The sequence below is a fragment of the Apodemus sylvaticus genome, chromosome 16 (assembly GCF_947179515.1).
Source record: "Apodemus sylvaticus chromosome 16, mApoSyl1.1, whole genome shotgun sequence".
Classification (NCBI taxonomy): domain Eukaryota; kingdom Metazoa; phylum Chordata; class Mammalia; order Rodentia; family Muridae; genus Apodemus; species Apodemus sylvaticus.
Window position 1 is genome coordinate 68711006 of NC_067487.1, and position 24985 is coordinate 68735990.

General features: G+C 43.8%; 1 protein-coding gene across 1 annotated transcript in view; it reads left to right on the top strand.

The window, feature by feature from the left end:
* Window positions 1-23876, top strand: part of Fam151b (family with sequence similarity 151 member B) — a 29452-nt gene extending 5576 nt beyond the window's left edge. Inside the window, exons 3-6 of the mRNA XM_052159412.1 lie at window positions 4043-4208; window positions 10294-10511; window positions 11354-11489; window positions 23247-23876. Of these exons, the coding sequence (XP_052015372.1) occupies window positions 4043-4208; window positions 10294-10511; window positions 11354-11489; window positions 23247-23406 (680 nt within the window). The 3' untranslated portion in view covers window positions 23407-23876. The remainder of the gene's footprint in view (window positions 1-4042; window positions 4209-10293; window positions 10512-11353; window positions 11490-23246) is intronic.
* The last annotated feature ends 1109 nt before the right edge of the window (window positions 23877-24985 follow it).

Below are 24985 nucleotides of genomic sequence, written 5' to 3' on the forward strand. Positions count from 1 at the left end.
CAGGAACATGCGTTTTGTGGTGCTGATGTTTTCTCCAGGCCTTTGAGCCTCCTGAGCAAGCACCACCTCTAAGCTGTGTCTTGCCCTTTGCAGTTTTAATTTTTATTTTATGTGTATGAGTGTTTTGTTTGCACGTACATCTGTGTACCATGAGTGTGCCTGGTACCCAGAAGCCAAAACAGAGCGCTGAATTCTTTCGGGTTAGAATTACAGACAGTTGTGAGCTGCCATGTGAGTGCTTGGAATTGAACTCTAGCTCTTTGTAAGAGAATCCAGAACTCTTAACTGCCGAACCCTCTCGCCAGCTCATCTTTTTATTTTTCATTAGATTTTCTCTGTACTCTAGGCTGATTGAACCCTGTCTTTTACCTCAGCCTCCCAAGCAGTGGGAATGCCAGAGCTGCATCCCAAGCCAGGCCTGGCTAACCTGCCTTAATGCCTTTGGCATCAGTTGAATTGCCATTTCTTAAAGACAAATGCCTGTTCCTGACTCCAGGACCGAACACTGCCCCCCAGCCCCAGGGCATCTCCTGGCCTTACCTCACCTCTGCTATTCCTTTAGTGAGTGTGGTCCTGAGCTTGCTGTATTCTGGCACGGATCTCCGTTGCATCCTTTTGTACACAAAGGAGATCCACTCATCAGCTAATAAACCTTTTGTGGCTGTTGTCTGCCCTGTGAACTGGCATATAGGAGGCCAGCAACGCATGTGTTAAAAAAAGAAGTCAGCAGACATGAGCAGACAAGGAGAGCATTTATTGAAATTGGGGGTGGGGAAGTCCTCTTTGCAAGAATTGGGAGTGGGGTGGGCAGTGTCACTGTGGGGTGCTTTGCGCAGGCTGGAACCTGGCACAGGCTCTCATTCCTTTGCTTGCCATATAAGGGAGCTAAAAGCGTACCCCTAACACCCTGCGTGTGAATGCTGATGTGCAGACTACAGCTCTCCAGAAAAGCCGCCTCCCCACACTGACCCAGCCGCCAGCCTCCAGCACTTTGCACATCAGCATTCATATGCAGGGCTTGAGGGTTAGGCTCTCTCCCAAGGCAAGCAAAGGAATAACTATGCAAAGCTATTGTACTCCTGTGTATTACAACTGATAGCGAGGTTTTCTTTCTGTCTTCCACCAGCACCCAGTGTATGCAAATTGGTACATGTCATTGTGATTTAGATTTGTTTCTTAAAAGGTTAAATGCCCTTTATGGGCTGTCAAAATGGCGCTAAGGATATAGGCGACTGCCACCAAGTCTGACTACATAAGTGAGGTCCTAGGGACACACATGGTGGGGGAAGGAGAGAGCAGCTCCCACACAGGGCTCTCTGCCCTGCACAATGTACTTTGCAATACATGTGACCCCATAAACATGCATTAAAATGAGATATGTATCATTAAAAATAAGATATGTAATCGTTTTTTAAAAGATAAATACCCTTGAGCCTCTGGTGATGTGTCCACATCCACAGCTGACTGTCCTTCTCAGATCACTATCAGATTGGGAAATTTGGGAATCCACAACTTTCTTTTGTTTTGATATCTATTTTGAACTGTCTGGTTTTTGTTTGTTTTTGTTTTTTACTGAATGTGAGTATACTGTCACTGTCTTCAGATATACCAGAAGAGGACATCAGATCCCATTACTGATGGTTGTGAGCCACTATGGTTGCTGGGAATTGCACTCAGGACCTCTGGAAGAGCAGTCAGTGCACTTAACTAGTGAGCCATCTCTCCAGCTCTTTCTCTGTTCATTTTGATCCAAGTACATATTTGATTTCCTGTAAACATGTGGACTTTGGCTGGAGAGAGGGCTTAAGAGAACTGGCTGCTCTTCCAGAGGTCCTGAGCTCAGTTTCCAGCATGGTGGCTTACAACCATCTATAATGAGATCTGGAGCTGCCTTCTGGCATGCAGGCATACATGCAGGCAGAACACTGTAAGATATCTATATCTGTATCTGTATCTGTATCTGTATCTGTATCTGTATCTGTATCTATATCTATATATCTATATCTATATATCTATATTTATATCTATCTATATCTATCTATATCTATATAGATAGATGTCTATATCTATATTTCTATATCTATATATAGATAGATGCTTTATTTTTTAAGATTTATTTAATAATTTTCTGTTTCTTGTGTTTTGTCTGCTTTCTACATGTATGTATTTCCACAATGTGCTTGCATGTTGTCTGCAGAGGCCAGAAAAGGGCATTGGATCTCCTGTAATGGGAGCTACAGGAAGTTGTGAACCGCCATATGGGTTCTGGGAACTGAATCCAGATTCTCTGCAGGATTAGCCAGCCAGTGGCTACCAGACAGCACCGGTAACCTCCGAGCTACCTCTCCAGCCAGTGGCTACCAAGCAGGGCTGGTAACCACTGAGCCACTCTAGCCTTGTGTATGGGTTTATCACCTACCAAATTATAAACTACTCCTTTAGCCAAAAGCCAGAAACCAGATTGCCTTGTAGTAGTCCCCACTCTGGGCTAGTTGGTCTATAGACTTGGTTACTGTGGACATACACTCTTAGTGTTCCAAATTGTCTTCACGTAGTTATGTGGGAGCAGCCATACCTTGCAGGTTCATAAAGAGTCTTGCAACTGCCCTGTGACACCGAAATTATATTTTATTGTGCTTTGATTTGAAAGTTTGTCTTCTCTAAACTCAGATTGAAATAAAATTACCAATGGAATTTTGTGGAAGGTGAGGTCTCTAGGGAGGTTTGGGGGTCTAAATTGGAAATATTTCCCTAGTATGCTACTAAAAATCCCAATAGTTAATTGTTTACCTTTCCTCACACAATCCTATCACAATCGACACTGAGCATCCCCTAGAAACCACCTATGTCCACTCCACACGTGCATTTGGTGTTCTCTTGATCTTCTACCATTACTACAAGTGAAAGTGTTGCTAGAGTGTCACAGATGAGGCCACCAGCATTGCTCAGGGCGTACATAGGCTACCAAGCCTGAGAACCTAAGTGTCATGCCCAGATCCTCATGGAAGAAGGAAAAAAACAATTCTTGCACATGGTCTTCTGCCATCGTGACATTCACATGCATGCACACAGATATATATGTATGTGTGTGTGTACAGATGTATATAATTGTATAAATAAATATAAATATTTATATTTTATATAATACAAATAACATTTATAAATATATAAATGTATAAATATAATAACTAAATAAATATAAAAATTAAGACAAGTGTCAGTTTTCAAGTTACAGATAATTTCCATGCTGCTTTGTCTACTTCCATGAAAAGTTCCTTCTGTACCTTTTCAGAGCTTCCCTAGGTCCCAGTGTTGATGCTGTATTTCTAGGACAATAGCTACTGCCAGATGTCTGTTTCTGCTTCTCTCCTGGTCACACACATCCAGAGCTGAGGGAGGTGCACACTTGCAGTCCCAGCACTTGGGAGGCTGGAGCAGCACAGCTGCAAGTTAGAGGCCAGCCTGGACCACATGATGGTAGCCTGTCCCTCAAAACAAATCACTTTTAAAACGTAGCCAAGCTTTAAATCAAAGACATTAATTTTTATGTAGCATTTCAGACATGAACAGTGAATGTTCATGAATCTAATTTGAATATCAAGAAGATAATACATGCATGTGTTTGTGATTCTCTGTGTGTCTGTGTGCACAGTGTATGTATGTGTGTGTATGTGTGTGTGAGAGAGAGAGAGAAAGAGAGAGAGTGTGTCTGCGGTGCTAGAGGTAGAACCAGAGCCTTGCCCATACTACTAGGCAAGTAGCACCTTTAAGGGACACTCTCTGCTCAAATATACAATTTTTGTTACCAACAGATACTGAATAGACTTCCCTTCCCTTTCTGTGCTCCCTTTGCTAGATGCTGGAACAGGTTTGTAGGCAGGATAATGGCTGAGGAGCCGTGGGATGTAAGGGTGACATGCAGGCCTTGTACAGCCTGGCATCCTGCCGTTGCCCTGTGTTTCCCTCCCTCACATGGGCACTGGGGGGTTCTCCTATAGCTCTGTCCTTGTTTGCAATAACGTAAGCTTTCTTACTTGGGCAGGTGCTGCCCACATGATAGAGGCTGATGTCCTTCTTCCTAGTGACGGATCAGAGCATGGCCAGCCAATCATGGCCCATCCTCCTGAGACAAGCAGTGATAACACTCTGCAGGAGTGGCTGGCTGAAGTCATAAAGAGCAACAAGGGCATCAAGTTGGATTTCAAGAGGTACTTTTACAAACGTGTTTTGTATTGCTACAGAATTCACATTCTGGGAGAGCATTAAAACATGCATCTGTCTGTGACTACTGTCTTAGGGTTTTATTGTTATGAAGAGCCAGTGTGACCACATCAGGTCTTTTTTGTTTTGTTTTGTTTTTTTTGTTTTTTTTTTTTTTGTTATTGTTGTTGGTGGTGGTTTTTCAAGACAGGGTTTCTCTGTATAGCCCTGGCTGTCCTGGAACTCACTCTTTTTTTTTTTTTTTTTTTTTTTTTTGGTTTAGAATAGAGTTAGTTTATTCAGGGCAGAGAGAGGATGGGAATTAATGGGGTAGTGGAGGCAGAGAAAGGTAGAGAGAGAGAGAGTAGAGAAGTGGAGGCCGGCCATGACTATGTGGAGGGCGTGGAAGGGGAGGAGAGCCCAAGAGGGGCAGAGAGGAGAGAGTGCCAAGAGGCAAGAGCAATGAGAGAGCTGGAACTCACTCTGTAGACCAGGCTGGCCTCTGCCTCCCGAGTGCTGGGATTAAAGGCATTCACCACCACTGCCGGGCTCACATCAGCTCTTATAAAGGAAAACATTTAACTGGGGCTGGCTTACAGTTTCAGAGGTTTAGTCCATTACCATCATGGCAGGAAGCACAGCAGAGTGCAGGCAGGCACCGTGCTGGAGAAGGAGCTGAGAGTTCTACATCTTGATCCACAGGCAACCTCAGGAGACTGCCACACTGAGCATAGCTTGAGCACAAGAGATCTCAAAGCCCATCCCTCCTGTGACACGCTTCCTCCAACAAGGCCACACCCACTCCAACAAAGCCACACCTCCTAATGGTGCCACTCATTCCCCATGGGCCCGCATTCACACACATGAGTCTGTAGGGAGCGAACATATCTATTTAAACAACCACAACTACCTATTCTTATACCAACCTGAAATAAAATTTTAGACCTTTATGTGTTTCTGGAATAGACAAAACAACCCACTAATGGCTAAGATTGCTCCTTGATGACCTTTAAGACTAAAGCCAGCTTTTATAAAGGAGTTCCACATATAACTATTGTACCACAGAAAGGCAAACCGAAAGTGCCCTTCTCCACCAGTGCTCTGAAAGGAGAGGACTTACAGAGCCAGCACCTGCGAATTCAATTTCATTATGTTTTATATTAGTAAAGAGGCTTGTCTGAAAGTCATCGGTAATCAAAGCATCCTTCGGAACACTATGTTGCAGGAACTGACCATGTGAGCAGTAATGATTGATACTCATTCCCTCCAATGTCTGCCACAGCGCTTGTGCCTTTTATGGCATTTGGCCATGAAGAAGCTATAATGTCTGGACTTGATGGGATGCAGAATGGATCACCTCAAGCTCTAGTGCCCACGGCCATTCACACCTAGATTTGGTGGCCAGTTCGCCCCATCTCTGAATCATACCTCAGTGTGAAGTCATATCGGGGCTGGAGGAAGCTCGGCAGTTATCAGCGGACCCCAGTTGGCTCCCAGCACCCATGTCAGGTAGTTGAAAGCAGTCTATAACCAGCTCCAGGGGACCCAACACCCTCTGCCAGCCTCTGCACATAGCTGTACCCACGTGGCACACAAATAGAACCCTTTGGTGAGCAGGACTTGAAAAGCTTGCAGCACTATTGAGACCACCCTAACCATTCGTGGGTGGATGGATGCCCGGCCACCTTCCTCACTTGGCCTTGATGCATGGTAGACCTGGGTGTGTGGGAGTCTGGCCTGACAAGGTCTGAGTTACAGAATCATCTGGGGACCAGAGAGTTTTGTGGGTGGTGAATTCTAGAAGGATTTTAATCCAGCAATGTGGCTTCTCTGGCTGAAATAGAGACACTTCTCTAGCACACAGCTTTAATCCCTCTGGCTGGAATAAGGCATGCCCTTAGTATACACCTTTAAGACCAAACAGTGAAAGTTCTTTGTAGAAGGAAGCACCCATATTTGAAACTGACATCTAATTGAGAGACAGACAAAGTGACAAATCAGAGAAAGATTTGACAGAATAGGTTATACCCAACTCTCAGGAGAACAGAGAGAAAACAGACTAGTTAACAGAGAGCTGCACAGAGAAGAAAAGGAGGGGGCAGTTTTACTGCAACAGTTGTACAGAGACAGGTTGAGGAGAGAACAGGCTATACACAGGTGAAGACACAACATGCCAGAAGATCAGACTATATTGCCAAAGTTAGTATGAGGCGAAGCAAAGCAATTCAGTTAGAAGGTAAAAGAAGCCAGTGAGAAGCAGTCTGCGCGGACAGGAGTTTGAGCCAGAACAGTTCACCAGCCAGAATTCAGGAAGAGTGAGCTTATTCAGCAGGAAGCCTCCAAGATAACAGTTGGAAGAAACTTTTACAATGAGTGGTTCTTCTGTTTTATTAACAGTCTTAGTCCCAGAGTAGCTAAGGGCGTCACCTGAAGAGCACAGCTGTGCCGTCTGCAGATCCCAGGACTCAGGGCCAGGGCAGCCTTCTCTGTCCAGGAAATACTAATCTGTAGCACTTGGCATTTTCAACTTTTGGAACCCCCCCCTTCCACATGTATAGTGTTTTCAGTGTTTGCTGTGGTTTGTGATGCCACCTTTTACTCCTCGCAGATTAGCCTATGCATTTGCAAGTTCTAGCTGCTCATTTCATGATTCAGGCTATTTTAGTGACCCACGGAAGAGCCAGGCCACTAAAGAATTTATTTCATAAGCTTTATTTTATCTTTAATTAAGTGTGTATGTATGTGTGTGTATGTGTGAGCATGTATGCATGGATGCATATACATACACAGGGTATCCTCAGAGGCGAGAAGAGGGCAGGCGTTAAGACAGTGTGCTGTTCTGCAGAGGGGTGGAGGACATGTGCTAGTTACAATTCCAAAAGCTTTATATGCGCCTTACATATGATCCCCATACAAACCCCAAGAGGCAGGCCGTCACTGTTCACACCACCATATGAAGACATGGAGGCTGAGGGGATGCACAGCCTGCTGGTGGTCAGATGGGTGGGGATGGAAAACTGCCCACCAGGCTGGGCGTGGAGAGCTCACCCTCCCCCTTTTTTCTCTCTGCAATGTTTGGAACAAAGGAAGCTCCCCCCCCCTTTCTTAAAAGATTTATTTATTTTATGTGTATGAGTACACTGTTGCTGTTTTCAGACACACCAGAAGAGGGTATCGGATCCCCATTACAGATGGTTGTGAGCACCATGTGGTTGCTGGGAATTGAACTCAGGACCTCTGGAAGAGCAGTCAGTGCTCTTAACTGCTGAGCCATCTCTCCAGCCCCCAAACACAGGACCTTGTACGTGCTGAGTAAGTGCTCTGTCACTGAGCTACATTCTTAGACTGAGAGTACACGTTCATTTTTTAAGTGTGTGTGTATGTGTATTGTGTGTGTGTGTGTGTATGCACACGTGCGTGACGATACTACAGAAGGCCTGTGGAGGTCAGAGGACAACTTGGAGTCAGCTTTCTCCCTCCACTATGTGGACCCTGGAAATCCATTCAGCTCATCAGACTTAGCATCAGGCCCCTTCGCCGGGTGAGCCATCTAGCCAGCCTGAGTTCTCAAGCATCACTGTACTACCTCTGTGAGTGGAGCAGGATGGTATTTCAGTCAAATATAGTAGTAGATCTTGTATTGTGCTTCTAAGTTGTTTCACATAGTATACAAATGTCAATACATGATTATTATATGACATTACCATTATTATTTTGTAATATGTAGTGATGTTTAAATTTTAGCTAGAGTTTTAGCTGACTCTGAGGTTTTAGCAAAGATGATTTTCCCTTCAAATACAATTTTAAGTTACTTATAATTTTAAAGGAAATTCCTAAGAGTACAGGATCAGGTAAGTAGTTTGTACATTAGTTTACTAGTTCTGTAATAGTCCACCTCTGCATTGCTGTGACCAAACTTTTTTGACAAAGTGTCTGTCAAACCTTGGCTCAGGGTTTCAGTCTAGCTTGCTGGAGAGGGTGGATGCTGTCTGGACAGTGCTCTGAGATGAATCTGCTCACAAGCACTGACCAGGAAGGGCCACAGAAGTGCCAGGAGCCCTCACAGGCCTGTTCGTCATCTAGGTCTTGCAGCCTCTCTGCAGTCTCCACAGCAGTGCCGCAGGCTGAGTCTCTCCAGCAGCTCAGAGTCTGGCTGTAAGCTTGATGCTGTTGTATTTACTACAGCTTTGAAGTATTTTGTTGTTGTTGTTGCTGTCCATTTGTTTGTGTAGTTTTGTTTTTTGAGTCAAGATCTTGAACTCATCATAGTGCCCCAGCCCCACAGTCCCCCTAGAGTTGGGATTACAGGCGTGTGCTACCTCTCTCTGATGTATGCTTTGAAGTTAGGTATTGTGGTGCAACTAACTTTCTCTTTGTTTTTGTTTTTGTTTTTATTTTTGTTTTTCAAGACAGAGCTTCTCCATGTACACCTGGATGTCCTAGAAGTCACTTCATAGACTAGGCTGGCCTGACCTTCAGAGATCTACCTGCCTCTGCCTCCTGAGTGCTTTGCTCTATTTTCCTCGGATGTTCTACTGATTTAGGGTCTTTTGTGGTTCCCCGTGGGTTTTAGAATTGAGGTTTTTAACAGGCATCAGTGTAGTAGAAGTCGGAAGGCATTACAGAGAAATAAAAACATCTAAATTCAAAGTCCTGCCTGAGACTTACTTGTTAATCCACTAAAATCCAGGACATCCATTTCAGGGACAGAACAGGGGAAGTATGCAAGGTAAAGAGACTGGAGGCCAAGGGCTGTGCACATGCCCTGGCTTCAGCACACAGTTAATAAACTGTCTCTCTTAAAGTAGGAGGGTCTGAGGGCAGCACAGATGAACATGTCTGTCCTTAGGAAGAGCTGATGTCTCTCTCATCCCCAGGGCTCTCAGCCCCTCTCACAGTCACACAGGAGCTGTTTGCCTGGGCGAACCTTTGTAAAGGGTCAGGAGCATTCATCTGAGAGATCGAAGCAATGAGGTTCTCCAGTTAAGTTTGAGTGTGTGTGTGTGTGTGTGTGTGTGTGTGTGTGTGTGTGTGCATGCTTATATTTGAGAACAGTAAGACACACACATGCACACACACATACACACACAAAGTAAAAATGATATGCTAAGCTTACTGTTTTGTAAGCTGGGCATTCTGACACATTCCTTTAATCCCAAGACTTAAGACAGGCAGAAGCAGGATGACTTCTGAATTTGGGGCTAGCCTGGACTACATAGCAAGTTTCAGGCCAGCCAGAGGTACATAGTGAGACCCTGTCAAAAACCAACAGACAAAAACAGCAGCAAAGGCCTTTTCTGTTTTGAGTTCTGTGGTTGTAAGAGTTGTAGGGAGAGAAGACAACCCACTTTTCAAGTGGAGCTAAATATCTTCTCGTTCCACAGAAGTGTTCACAATACAGAAAGAAGCCGAGTTTGTGTTGGCTTTAGGAAATATATTTTTTAAGTATATTGTTAATTTTATGTACATTGCCATTTTACCTGCAAGAATGTCTTTTGGGGGTATCAGACGCCCTGGGACTGGAATTACAGACCCTGTGAGTTGCCCTGTGGGTGCTGGAACTGAGCGTAGTTCCTCTGGAAGAGCAGCTAGTGCTCTTAACCACTGAGCTGTCTCTCCAGCCCCAAGGAGATGTGGTTTTAGGCTTTCTAGTCATTTTAAGAAATGTATTTATGTCTCCAAATTCACCAAATCATGCATGAAGGAAAAGAGACTTTTTCTCCTGCAGGATTGTGAGTGTGGAGTCAATCTCATCAAAGGCTGGCGTAGCAGGAGCCATTCTCAGAACATGCCCACTTGCAGCTGCTACTTCCTGAACGTGGCTGCCAAGCGGACATTTGTATCTTCTCTTACATCACTTCACACTTAGTGACCCAAATGGGGAGATCTGTAGCCCCTGTTTGGTCCGTAGGGACTGGCATTATTCATATCCCTGTAAAATCTATAAGTTCCTTTCATGAAAATGAAGTATAAATACTTTGAGGCAGGGTGCATGTTAGTCTTCCCCTCTAGTCCCATATGAGTTCTTTTATTTGCCTTTGAGAACAGGAAGCCCTCAGTGTGGGAAGCCTCACCGGCCACACTCTTTTTCAGTCTGGCAGCCGTCAGAGCGTCCATGCTGTTCCTGGACAGCGTGAAGCAGCACCTTCAGCGGCCGGTGTGGATCAATGCTGATATTCTTCCTGGGCCCAACGGGAGCAGCGAAGTAGTAGATGCCAACGCCTTTCTAGACACCGTGACATCCTTCTTCCCAGATGTGACCTTTTCCTTGGGTTGGACAACAGGATGGCATCCTGAGAAAGTCAATGAAGGTGATAACTCTAATCAATTTGCTTTGAGCAAATACCAAGTTGATCCTTGCGAAAGTGTGAAATATTCTGGACTCGTTTCTTCAGTGGCGTACAGAGCAAACTCCTATGTTAGCTCAAGTACATAGGAGCTTTTCAGGCAGGAGGAAGCTGTGTAAGAGGGTTGAAGACCACAGCTCTGTCCCTGCATTTTATTGTTGTCCAGTGGCGTCTTGAGCTTTCTATTGCTGTGAAGAAACACCATGACCATGGCAACTCTTATAAAGGAAAGCATTTAGTTGGGGCTGGTTTATAATTCAGAGGTGTAGTCCATTAGTGTCATTGGCAGGAAACATTGCAGACAGGCAGACATGGTGCTGGAGAAGGAGCTGAGTTCTGCATCTTGATCTGTAGGCAGCATCAGGAAACTGCTGCATTAGACCTTACTTGAGCATGAGACCTTGAAGCCCGCTCCCACAGTGACATACTTCCTCCAACAAGGCCACACCCACTCCACAGAGGCCACACCTCCTAATAGTGCCACTTCCTGTTGACCAAGCATCCAAACACAAGTCTATGGGGGCCAATCCTATGCAAACCACCACAGGTAGCTTAATGATGTTCTACTCGCTCAGCATGCCCAAGACCGTGGGCTCCACCCAGCACCGTTAAATACATAAATATAATTATTTTTTCCTTGTACTGTGATGTTTTAATTCACTCTGAACTCAATGGAAATTCTGTAGACTAGGAACTCATCTGTAAATTACTGATAGAGTTGTCTTTCCCTGGGTAATCTGGTTTTTTTAGTTAATTGACTCCCAAGATTCCAAACACAGATGCACGTTTCTTTCTTGCCCCCTCAGGCTACAGTTGGTCGATGGTGAAAGAGATGAACTCCATATGCAGCGAGCTGACCCAGCCGGTCACGTTCCCTGTGAGGGCAGCCTTGGTGAGGCAGTCATGTTCTCAGTTGCTCTGGCTGTTGACAAGATCAAACAGGTATGAATTATCTGTAATAAGAATTACTTATCCTAGCTAGCCCATATAAAAACACACAATCCTGGTATTTCATTTACAAGCTGTGTAAGCCCAGATTGGGAGGTTGTGAGCTATTCTGTCTTACATCCCAGCCACGTGTCCCTTGATACTTGCCGTATCTCCTCTCATGGCAATCCCCTCCTCCTTTCATCTCCTCTCCTCCTCCTCTGACTTTTTCTCAAACCATTCACTCATTCTCAAGTCCTGTCTTTCTCGCCCTACTGCCCAGCTACAGTCTCTAGTCATTTATTAATCAATTAAAGTGTGGTGCAGGGTTTACATAACATCATGGTATACATCAGGCTCTCCTCGACTTGGGGGCCAGTATTTGGCCACCAGACCAACCCCCGACAGTTATCACCATACCATGTGTGATAACTGTAATGTGTGGAGAGAAGGACGTGAAAATTTCAGAGTGTGCTGGTGTATGTATGTCTGCAGTCCAAGCACCTCGGGAACAGAAGCAGAAAGATTAGGAATTCAAGGTCGACCTCAGCTACAGAGGGACTGGAGTCTAGCCTGGGCTACAGGAGTCTCTGTCTAAAACAGAAACAGAGCCATGACATATTAATTGTCAAGCAATGGTGGGTGAAAGAGAGAAGGAATGAAAACTGATGAGGTCAGCACAGATTCCTTTCCCAGCAGCCCTTAAGAGCATGGCCTGCCCTCCACAGTTTGTGCACGTGGTAATTCTAAGTAAATGTTGTCACCTCTCTGTTGTAAGTACAAAAGGTTGTTTGTCGTTGAACCCTACCATTACAGAAATCTTTTTCACATAAAATGTAAATCATTTGATATACGACGAGAAATTGACTGGGGTTGGGGAGGTAATTTGGCAAGTACACGTGTTTGCCATGAACGCTGTTGACCTTATCATGCTCTGCAACCCGTGTAAATATGGAAGGAGAGAACTGACCCCACAGTGCTGTGACTTCCATACATGAGCCATGGCACACACACACACACACACACACACACAGGTACTAAGAATATAAAAACATTTTGGGGACTGGAGAGATGGCCCAGTGGTTAAGAGCATACACTCACTGCTCTTGCAGAGGACCTGAGTTCAGTTCCCAGTACCCATATTAGATGACTCAGCTCTAGGGGATCACACCTCTGAGGGCATATGTACTCATCTGCACATACCTACACATAGACATATATACATGTACATACTTAAAAATAAAACCTTAGGGATGGAGAGATGGCTCAGCGGTTAAGAGCACTGACTATTCTTCCAGACGTCCTGAGTTCAATTCCCAGCAACCACATGGTGGCTCACAACCATCTGTGTTAGGATCTGGTGCCCTCTTCTGGTGTGTCTGAAGAAAGCAATGGTATACTCATACAATAAATAAAATAAATCTTTGAAAAATAACTTTAAAATAAATAAATTAAACTTAGCTGTACCATATATTAAATGTTGAAGTGTACTCTAAAGGTGCAAATATTAAAACAGTTTGGGTAGTACTTTCTGGGGCCAGCCCAGATGTCACAGAACTTAGAGTGGGGAATGAGCCAGCATCACGCTGTCAAAGCAAAGGTTTAATAGCTGGTTCGAGGCAGTTAACTACCTCGAAAAAGCTATGCTTACAGCTCTTCGTATTCTTTTTTTGGCAAATACATTTCCATTGAAAACACTTGGATAGTAAATTGTTAACGCAGGAAGAACAGACTAGGATGGCTTTTAAAAAAGATTTATTTTATGTGTATAAGTGTTTTTACCTGTGTGTACAGTGTATGCATGCCTGTTATTCACAGAGGTCAGAAGAGGGTGTCAGACTCCCTGAAACTGGAGTTATAGATGATTGTAGCCACCATGTGGGTGCTGGGAACTGACCCTGGGTCCTCTGCAAGAGCAGCAAGTGTTCTTAACCGCTGAGCTGTCTCTCCAGCCACAAGGCTAGCTTTTTAATGTCGTTTCAGAAAAGAAGTCTTTTCTTGGTGTTAAAGGTGACACACCCAGAAACTATGAAAGAAAATTTTGCTATATTTGAATACATAAAAATCAGAAATTCTGGTAAAAATAATATGATACATATCAGAGAGATATAAAGAATTCTAACACATAAAATAATTTTTTACAGCCATCTGTGAGAAAGCCCAGCTTAGTAGTTAACCAGGCTGGAGAGAGCAGAGGAAGCAGGCTGTGTTGTGCATATAGCATCGATGTTAACTGATTTATTTCCCCAAGGAAACAGTGGGCATGTTCATGGATTTTTATCAATGAGGGCTTATCTACCTAGGAGAAGTTCATGTAAGCACAAAGAAAGACTAGCAAAATTTCAAAGCATCCTCGTCTCCGCCAGATGGAAACTGGCTGAGTATATTATGGTATACTCTCATAATGGAAGATTAAATACTTGTTATAGGTTATGCTGTAGGCTTGGGGTTTTAATATGGACAAATCTCTAAAATAATTCTGTTAAGTGAAAAACAAAGTTCACAATAATCTTTGTAGCAACTATGATTTTACTTGTGTGAAAAAACTGAAATATAAAATATTGATAGAGGAATTGAGGTCAAGTTGTTTGAGCAGTTGTAGCATTATGGCAAAAGAGAGGCATTAGATGGTCCCAGACAACAATGAGTCAGGGTTTTCATTGCAAACAACTGAAACTAAACCAGACTAACAAGCAGAAAAGAGATGTATTGAGCTAATGAGTTTTTTTTTAATGTGCACTGATGTTTTGCCTGCATGTATGTCTGTGTAAGGCTGTTGAATCCATTGGAACAGTTAGAGTCAGTTGTGAGCTGCCTTCTGGGTGCTGGGAATTGAACCTGGATCCTCTGGAAGAGCAAACACTGCTCTTAACCACTGAGCCATCTCTCCAGTCCTAAGATTGTTACTTTATCTTATTATTTTTTTAAAATCTTTTTGTACACTCTAGTCATTACCCCCCTCCCAGTCTGCCCTCTGACTGTTCCACATCTCATACCTCCTCCCTCCACCCCCATCTCCAAGAGGATGTTTCTACTCCCCAACCACCACCCCACCAGACCTCCCCACTCCCTGGGGCCTCAAGTCTCTCAAGGGTTAAGTGCATCTTCTCTCACTGAGGCCAGACCAGGCAGTCCTCTGCTGTATGTGTGTTGGGGGCCTTGGATTAGCTCATATATGCTGCCTGTTGGTGGCTCAGTGTCTGAGAGATCTCGGGGGTCCAGGTTAGCCTATGAGGTGAGTGAGTTCCAGGACAGCCAGGGCTACACAGAGAAACCCTGTCTCGAAAAAACCAAATCCAAAAGAACCAAAACAAAAAACCAAAAAAACCCCAAACATGTATGTGTGTATGTGTGTGTGTGTGCGTGTGTGTGTGTGTGTGTGTGTGTGTATGTGTGTGTGTGTGTGTGCTCGAGTGTGCGTGTGTGTGTGTGTGTGTGTATGTGTGTGTGTGTGTGTGCTCGAGTGTGCGTGTGTGTGTGTGTGTGTGTGTGTGTGTGTTTATATGGAAGGGGGTGCTGGGTATTTCATCCATGCCAGGCAAAGCACTTTTCCAATGAATTACAGTCTCAGGCCCTAGATTTTTCTCTTATGAAAAGTGTGTATAGCTTATGGAAGGGCCATAACAAAAGTCTAACACAGATATTGCCTGAGGACAGCTTGGTTCCCCAGCCTTCTGTGTGTAACAGGGATTCTAGGATGCATCTCGTGACAGAAGTCTTGAGTGTGTTCTGTACTGCACAGGACACCCCAGGAGAAAAAGTCTCTCCCATGATGACACAATACCCATATGGAGAATTTGAGAAAAGCGTCCAATCATTAGTGGTCATGGGCATTGTTAATGTGGACGCTTTTCAAATCCAGCGAAGATGCCATTCTAAACAAGCATGAGAATTCCAGTGGGTGTTCCGTCTCCCCACGTGCCTTTCAGTTCCTACGGAAGCGGTCATGGCCGGGTGGGGTGGCACACGACTTTAATCCTAGCAGCCAGCAGAGGCGGGTAGGTCACTATGAGTTTGAGGCCAGCCCAGTCTGTATAGCAAGCTCCTTCCAGGATACCCCTTCCCCCCACAAAGTACCCTCGTTTCCCTCAGTGCTTACTGATAGAATATGTATGGTGCTATTCCGCAGTGTTTTACCATCCCATCGCTTCCCCATGTGGGTACGGCACACCAGTCCTGTGTGGTGTGTGTCTCAGTGCCAATTCTGTGTTCACCTGCATGATTTTCTCCCTCAGTTTTATATATGAGAATCCTGTGCACTTCATAAAATGCCCTTTCTTATGTATTCAGAGATACTGAAAATAACGTTAAAATGGCCTGCATGTCACATGTTCTAAACCTGGGCTTTGGGGAATGCTGAACTTGAATAACCTTTCTATGTGCTGTTTAGAAATTGATTGTTTCTGTTTCAATGTTGCTTTAGAAGCCAAGTTTCATAAATTTTATTTTTTGTTTTTTTAGAAAATTGTTCATTTTGTCAATGTTTTTAAAGTTATTTAGCTACAGCTGACTGAAATAGTTTGTTACTCTCTCAGTTTCTTGCAAGTCTGTAGCTCCTTGGCATATCTGAGCTTTCCCTCTAGTTTCTTGGTTAGCCGGTTTGCATGTATGGTATATGCATATGTACATCTTCACATGTGTACCTGTGTGTATGCACACACATTCACAGGCCAGAGAGCGATGTTGTGCCTTCCACAGGCATTTTCCACCTTTTTTTCTGAGACAAGGTCTCATTGAATCTGGCGCATGGGGTGGCCGGCCTGCTAACCACCCCTCCCCCACCCCGTGCTGAGGCTGCAGAGCTGTGCTCATCCCGTCACACCCTTCCTCTGTGTGTGTGCTGGTCCCCTACTCAGGTCCTACTGCCAGACAGCCAGGACTACGTGGGGAAACCCTGTCTCAAACAAACAGACACGGTGTTACCCGCTGGGCTCCCTTACCTCCCCGTTCCTAGACTAGACGATACTTCTTTAAGTAGGATCTTGAGTTGGATTTATTTTTCTTCCTTTTCTTCCTTTTCACTTGTTGTTGGATGCTTACACTGCTGGTTGTTAGCTGGGCATCTGTTAAGATACCACTCTGGATTGTATTAATATAGATGTCGGAGACCGCTGTCTGCCTCCGCCGCCCTGTGCTTGAACTGCATCCGGGTCTCCTGGGGCTTCCGGCATTGCTGATTTGAGCTATGCTGCAGCCGTGATTCTCTCTCCAAACTTTAGTCTCAAACATTATGTGAAAGAAAAATGTTAGCCATCTAAGTGATAGCTTTCATCAGTCTCACTTTCATTGATACTTTCTGCCTTTATTGTCATATAAGGAGATAATGTCAATATTCCTACTTTCTTAGAAGAAGATTTGGTGCTAAATCTGTTGACCTATTTCTAAGTGGCTTGCTCTGTTTTTATGCCATTAGCCTGTGGCTACATTTTGATTACTGTGGCTTTGTAATTTGACTTTAAATCAGAAATGTGATACTTCCAATCTTTTTCTTCTTTCTCAAGAGTCTTTAGATGTTCAAATCTCCTATGGTGCCCCATAAACTTTAGGTTGATTTATTTCTATAAACATACCATAGGTACTCCAGTGGTTTGCATGAGAAGTGCCCCTCACAGGCTCGGTACTTGAACACTGGGTCTGCAGTTGGTGGTATTGTTTGGGGGAGGTGTGGTCGGTGCAGCCTCGCACGAGTGTGTCCCCAGAGGTGGGCATTGAGGTTATAGAGCTCTATCAGCTTGTTTTCTGTTTCATGCTTATGGTAACGATGTGATCTCTCAGCTTCCTGTTCCTGTCACCGGGCCTACCCTTCCGCCACCAGGGATGATTGTTCCTCTACTCTAAGCCAACAGAAACTCACTTTGCATGGATTGCTTCTGGCCATGGTGTTTTATGACGGCAACAGAAAAGTAACTGAGTCATAAGTTGGTGCTAAGGGTGGACTGTTGCTGAGAACCTGATCGTGCTTTTTCTGAGAGATGTGGAAGACTTTGGACTTTGGACAGAAAGGTGGCTGAGTGCAGTTAACAGAGCTGACAGCAGCCAGGTAGAGCCTGGAGCGGAGCTGTGCCAAGGCCGTGTGCACTGCGAGGAAGGCCTGGCTCGAGACCTCAGAGGAAGGGAGGGCCTTACAGCAGCCAGGCTGCACGCCATCCCTGTGAGGGGCAGCAGCGGCTCTCACTGCTTCCTGTCTTTGCTGTGAGAACTTGATTGAAGCTAAATTAAAAAGTAAAGGAGGGATTTCTTTAGTAGAAGACATTTCAAGACTGCATAGTGTTGATTCTGTGGTATGGTTATTGTTGCTAACACTTCTGCAAGTATACAGTGAAAAGAGCACGTGGGGCAAAAAGAAATACAAATGTACCGTTTGAAGAACAAGAGTGCAAATGTAATGTTATAGCCCAGGTGTGTCCCAGGAGACAGACTGCAGCTGTTATGGAATTTGGTACCATTGAGGAGATGTGTCCTGCTCTGCACTGGAATAAACCTCGGGGAAAGACCCTGTAAGCTCCCAATTTATGGAAGAGAGCCTAAGGCCTTTTCTGCTCCTAGAAAGAAAGCAACTGAATATAAGAGATGCTGCTGGTGTGATTCAAGGGACCAGAGTCCATCTCAAACTAAAAGCCAGATTCATCAGAATCATCCCCATGGTGCTGGCTTTAGAGGCAAGACGGTGAGGGGCTCGAGGATTCTTCCTCTGAGGTTTCAGATTGCTGCTGAGGGCAGGGAGCACGTGTGTTGGAGTCCATGCCTGAAGGCCCAGAGAGGGCAAGAAGCTGAGAGAGGACTCGAACTGTGGAAGTGAGGCCTGATCTGCAGCAAGAAACTAAGAGTTGCTGGCAATGCTAGACCCCCGAGACAGCTACCAGAGGAGCTACACACTGGGAGTGGGACTAGCCTGAAAGATAGGTGCACGTTGCAGGGACAGAGGCATCTAAGCCCTTTAGGCCCAGATGTCAGACACAGAGCTACGGACCTGCTGCTGGGACCCTGCTAGGCTTTGAGTTTACTTAGGCCTGGTATTTCTTCACCGTGCTCCCATTCCTCTTCTTTATAGTTGTAATGCACAGACTGCTCCATTGTATGTTGTATATTGAGACTTTTTTTTTTAATAGAGGGTTACAGTTAACAGATTGTCTCAAGCTTCAGAAGAGACTTTGGACTTTTAAATAGTGTTAAAAAACGTTAAAGACAACGGGAACTTTTGAAGGTGGACTAAATGACCTGCCCATGAGCCGATGGAGGCCGGGGAATAGAATGAGGTGGTTTGCATGAGCAATGTCCCGCGTAGTCTGGGGCATTTGAACACTTGGCTCCCTGTTGGTGGTGCTGTTTGGGGAGGTGCAGGTGGTAGAGTTGCTGGAGGAAGTTCATCACTTGGGGTGGCTTTGAGATTATAAATCCTTGTTCTGCTTTCAATTTCTTCTCTCTGTTCTGTGCTTGTGGTTGAAACGTGAGCTCTTAACTTCCTGCTCCCATTGGCATGCCTGCCACCTGCTGCCATCCCTCCGCACCACGGCGGGCTCTCGTCCCTCTGGGCCATAAGCCAAAGCAAGCTCGCCCCTTTTGGTCATGGTGTTGTATCGCAGCAACTGAACAATAACTATTGCAGGTATTTTGATAGGACGTCACTGGTTGCTTTAAGTGGGATGGATGGATAAACAGTGTTCATTTATACTTGTTATCTTCAATCTACAGATATCACATTCCATGTGTTAATTCTGTTTAATTCTCTGTGATGCTCTTGAATTGGAATTGTTTTCGTATTTTCTTTTTTCTTATTTATTGTTGGTACATAGAAATGCACTGGTTTTTGTGTTATTTCATTATGTACCTTTACCATCTTAGTTAGTATTCTGTTGCTTGAAGAGATGCCATGACCAAGGCAACTTATAAAATAAAGCATTTAATTGGGAGATTGCTTACAGCTTTAGAGGGTAGGTCCATGACCACCATGACAGGAAGCAGGCAAGCAAGCATGGTACTGTAGCAGTAGCTGAGATCTTCCAAAGAGAAATTGGACCCAGCATGGTCCAAGTGACCCTTATTCTGCTTTTATATCACATGTATTCAGTTACCTTCTTCCCCCTTCCTCCTAAACCTCTTACTCCCCTTGAAGGTCACCGTTTTACTTTTATTGACTCTGCTCCCTTCACATATAATACTAAAATCTACGATCCTCAAACAGGAAAAAATATATGGTATTTGTCTGTTGCATGGCATTATCCCTGGAAGACATGCACAAATATCTGCTTATCCCAGATAGGGAATTGATGACAAACCAAAGTATTGATATCACCAAAGTCCAATTTGGTGTAAACCATTGAGTTTATTTGGGTTATTTGCAAGATTGTGGGTAAGAGTTTACTTACAGTTGCATGAATGACTCAGAGGCATCTGCATCACAAAAAGGTTACCCCAGCACAGTGATGATTTATGGAAATTGGAGTTCCAGAACTATCTATTTAACTGGCCAACAACTTTACAGATCAAAGTCTCCTCTCCTCAGCAGGCCTTACTGCTTACATGAGGAGGAGGAGGTCTTCTGAGTTTGGTAAATTTCAGGAACTTCCTGAGACTTGTGAGTTGTTTACTTCCTGAATGTTAAGTCATCTTCCTTTAGTACTTCCTAGATCTTAAGGGATTGTCCTGGGGATGGAATCTTTTAATTCAGAAAAAATTATCTTTCTGAGCTTGAGATACTTTATCTAAATTTATTAAAATTTACTTAAATCATTTATTTAAATTATTTTCAGCTATATTTTCCAGTAAATGTGATATCATTTTTGTTTATGGCTAAATAAAATTCCACTGTATATATGTACCATATGTTCTTTAGCCATTTGTTGATGGAAGTTTGGGGATGATTCCATTCTTTATTGTTGTGACTAGTTGTGACATGTGACTTGCACATGAAAGTGCGAGTATCTGTTTAATAGGATGTGGGATGCTTTGAGTGTATGTTCAGGAGTGTCTTATGATAGCTTTACCTGCAGTATTTTGAGCAGCCTCTACACAAATCTCCTCACTGTACTTCAGTCTGATGTCCACCAGTGTCCTGACTGTCCTGGGTCTGACATCCACCAGTGTCCTGACTGTCCTGAGTCTGACGTCCACCAGTGTCCTCACTGTCCTGCAGTCTGACTCCACCAGTGATTTTTCTTTTCTTGCATTCTCTCCAGAATTTATTGTTTTCTAGTGCTAATATAGAATCTCAAAACTTTTGTTTTCTTTGGTGACTAAAACATGGAGAGTTTTAAAAATATTATTGGCTGTTTGTGTCCTTTTGAGAAATTTCTGTTCAATTCATTAGCTCATTATTGATTATAAGATTTAGGGCTTGGATGTTTAACTTTTGCAGTTCTTTCTGTTTTCTGCATGTTAGCTCTGAGTGCCGCTGGTATAGACTTCCTTCCCTTGTGCAGGCTGTGTGTTCATCCTGTTGGTGATTTCTTGTGCTGTGCAGGAACTTTCTAATTGCATGTAATTCTGTTGTCAATTCTTGGAGTTGTTTCCTGTGCCTTTGGAGCTCGTTTCAGAAGGTCCTTGCCTCTGCCTATATTTCCTGTGTTTCAGAGGCAGCTTTCCCATCAGAACTCCCTTAGCTGTCATCCAGGGTTCTAGTGAATGGTGTGTTTTCATTCACAACTAGAAGCTTTTAAAACTCCCTCTCTGCCTTATTCGTTGTCTCACTGTTCATTCAGAGTGTGTTTTAGGGGCTGTGGATGTTGGTAGAGTGCTTGCCTAGGATATAAAAGTCATGGATTTGATCCTCAGAAGTAGCTAAGCAGCAAAAGTGCATCATCCAGTCTGAGTGTTGCTTAGTGTGGTTTCCCTTGCCACTGACTTACAGTTCTAGTTCAGTACAGTATCAGATGTTATTAGGAAGTTTTTCAGTTTCATTAAGGCTGGCTTTGTGACCTATAGTTTAATCAGTTTTAGGGAAGATATCATCTGCCACCAAGATGTCCTTGTTCCCTGTCATTTAGGTGAGGCATCCTACAGCTCTCTCTCTCTTGATCTGTGGCACAAGTTAGATCTGATACTTCTTTGATATTTGGGGGAGGGTCTGGAGGACGCCCCCTAAGGAAGTCTGGGGTACTGAGGTCCCCCACTGTTGTGGTCAGGACCTGTTCGGCCTTGCATGCCCTTTAATGTTTGCTGTGTGAAGCTGAGAGTCCTAAAATTCAGTGTATAAATACTTGTTGTTTTCTGCCTTCTCTGTGGGTAGTTCCTTATGAACATGTGATCTGTGATGAGGCTGAGGACTGTTCTGTGGTGTTATAAACATGTAGAACAGCTGAGAGGAGAGGATCCAAGGACCAGGTGTGACAAAGCAGGGACACACAGGTACCCCATGGTGCTGGCCACCCAGTTTCTTGCTTTCTGTTTTGGTTACATTGACATTCAAGTTAAAATAATTGGTTTAAAATCTACATTTATGATTTAAATACCATCTGTGACTTGTTTTGCAATATAAAAAAATTTAAAAATATACCCTGAGAATTGATTTAAATGAATCCAGTTTAAGATATCCTCTAACAATCTTATTTATCCTATTTCAGTTTTAATAAAATGGAGAGCTATTTAATGAGGTAGAAATGACCTGGAAAGTTCTTTTCTTAACCTAAATGATCATATCTGTGTCTTGTTATAAGGTTCATTACCATGGAACCCAGATAAATTAATAGATTCTCTCTGAGGAAAAGATATATAGAGTTAAAAGCGAATGTTCACTTTTTTCTTTTCTATGACCTATGCCATAGTTTAAAATTCTTCTCAGTATGTCAAGGGTCACTTCTGGGAACTAAGTCTGAAGTATCTCCCTCTGTTGTGTTTCTTTCTGCTAAAATCCCTTCAGGGCAGGAGCTTAACAAAGTGAGCTCCTCACTCACCCACCCGTTGGTAGCAGAAATGCCCTAGAGCTCTCCCCTGGATTCCCTCAGGTTTCTAGGGGAAGTAAGGGTGTGGCTCCTGGAGAGTGTCGCTCTTCCAGGCAGCAAAGGGAAACAAGGTAAATAACATACCCAGACCGCCGTGCGCTCACACGCGTGTAAAACTTAACATATACTCTTATTTTAAAAATTGTCTTCTTCCTTTTTTCCGTTTTATTTTTGTATTTTATGTGTGGTGAGGGGCGCATGCACCTCACACTGTGCATGCAGAGGTTGAGGGCAGCTTGCAGGAGCTGGTTCTCCCTCCTTCCACCAGTGGGTCCCCAGGATTGAGCTCAGGTCAGCAGGCTCGGCAGTGGGGCTCTAACGTATGAGCCCGCTCACCAACCCATTTGCTCTTGTTAATGACATCTCTTGGCCTTCCATCACTACATGAGAAAAACCTCAAAGGCATAGTGGGGCTGGCATTAGTGACTGCGTGTTGGGAATGACAGTGACACTTGATTACTTCACGGTCTCTTCCCATCATGCATTTCATTTCAGTCTGACCAGGTTATTGAGCAAACTCAGGTTTATAGTTGTAATTTTATTTGGGGGACAGAGTCTTTGATCAGCAGCAAAATCTTTCATCAGTTTCTTTTACGAAACATGATTAATTTCCAGCACTACAGTGTGGGTCTCTAAGCCACCGAACATCTTGTAATTGAAATATAGAAATTACATAATTACGTGGCAGCAGTGGGGAACTGTTTCGTTGCTGATCGCTTTGATGTCGCTGAAGGGGTGGAGCAAGGCAGTGTGGTTAGACGAGCTGTGGGCTGCAGGGATTCTCCATCCATGTCTTAGCTCTCTGGTTTACCTCTTCACTTCTGTTTTAATACAGGTACAGCTTAACTGTTTGGACTGGAAAAGATGACATTTATTCCACTGAAGATTTACTTTACATTCGCGACTACTTTAATAAAACCCAAGTTTTCTATGATATTTTGGAACCACAAAACCATGAATTTAAACAAGCCATTGGAATCCGAGTCATTCTCTAAGAATGTACACACACACACACACACACATACACACACATATAATCTTCTAAATCACTTTCTCTTTGCTTTTATGATTCTTTGCTGCTTTGGTCCCAATCAGTGGCTGTATTAATTGTAATTATTGCTTTAAGCTAAACTTATCTAATCAGAAATGCTTATTGTGTGAGTCCTCTGACTTTATAATGCCTCATGGCAGTGCATGTCTGTACAGGACTACAATAAAATTGTTTTAAAATTACAGTGAAAATGTTCAGGCTGGGTGTGGTAGCACGCGCTTATACAACCCCAGGACTTCTGGGGCTAAAACAGGAAGATCAAGAATTCAAGGCCAGCCTGGGCTATATTGTGACACCCTGAGCTATATTGAGATACCCTTTCCCAAAAGCAAATTTTTTATGACGTCTCTATAATCATCACACATTGATTTTGTAAAAAGACTTGAACTAATAAATGAACTACTTTTTGATGAAGTTAGAAGTGCAGTCTATTTGTCCAGAGTGAAGTTCTCTCTATCTGACCATTCCAAGTCAAGTGTTTCTGCATTTGTGTGTCTGTGTGCCGTGGTGAGTGTGTGGAGGTCAGAGGACAGTGTGGAGGAGTGGCTTCTCTCCTTCCGCCACGCGCATCAAACCTAGCGGTCAGCCGCCAGAGGCAACCTTACTGCTGAGTCATCTTTCTGGCCTAATAGTCTTAAAACAATAGTATGGAATGGTTAAGTGACATTCAGGTCGCTGCCACTCAGATGAAGGTGTTCTAAGAAGCAAAAGAACTTACGTGGAAATTGTGAGATTTATTCTGCTGCAAAGTATGTTCTGAATGGTCACCTGTGTGGGGAGACAACAGAGCTCATGACTTCACACACATGACTGAAGAGCACCTTTCATCTAAACATACAAACTGAGCTGAGGAGGCATTTGGCAGTGAGTCCAGAGGTTTCCTATCCCCTGAGGAGGCCAGGAAGCACTCGCTCTAAAAGAAAATAGACATAAATGGATTTTAACAAACTTTTCATTAAAGACACCTTTGAGATGTCTCAGTAATTGAGAGCACTGGCTGCTTCTCCATAGGACTCGGTGCCTCACAAGGGTCTCAAGCCCAGATCTACAGGATCCGATGGCCTCTTCTGGCCTCCTCAGCTACCGCACTCAGTAGTGCGCAGGCACACATGCAGGCAAAGCACCCGTACACATGACATGAACATAAGTTCTTAAAAATAAAATCAGAGACACCACTGAGGCATATCTGACAATGGACTGATGTTTTATGTCGACTGGTTAAAAAGCCAAAATCCTGAGTTTAAAAATGACACAAAAACTAACAGATACATTACAAAATAAAATACTTACACACCCAAAGCAAGTTTTTTTCTGGAAGGGTTCTGACAGTGTTACCTCTTCTCCAGGAAAGGCCATTTAAGGCACAGTGAGATGTCAGTGTGGATGGCGAAGAATGTCTGTTACTATAAGGACTGCAGTTTGTACAGGGGGTAAGGAAGCACTCCTGCAGTATCCAATAAAGACAATAACTCTGACCAAGGACCCACCCATTCTATCCATAAGTAAAATCAAGGGAGTGCCTG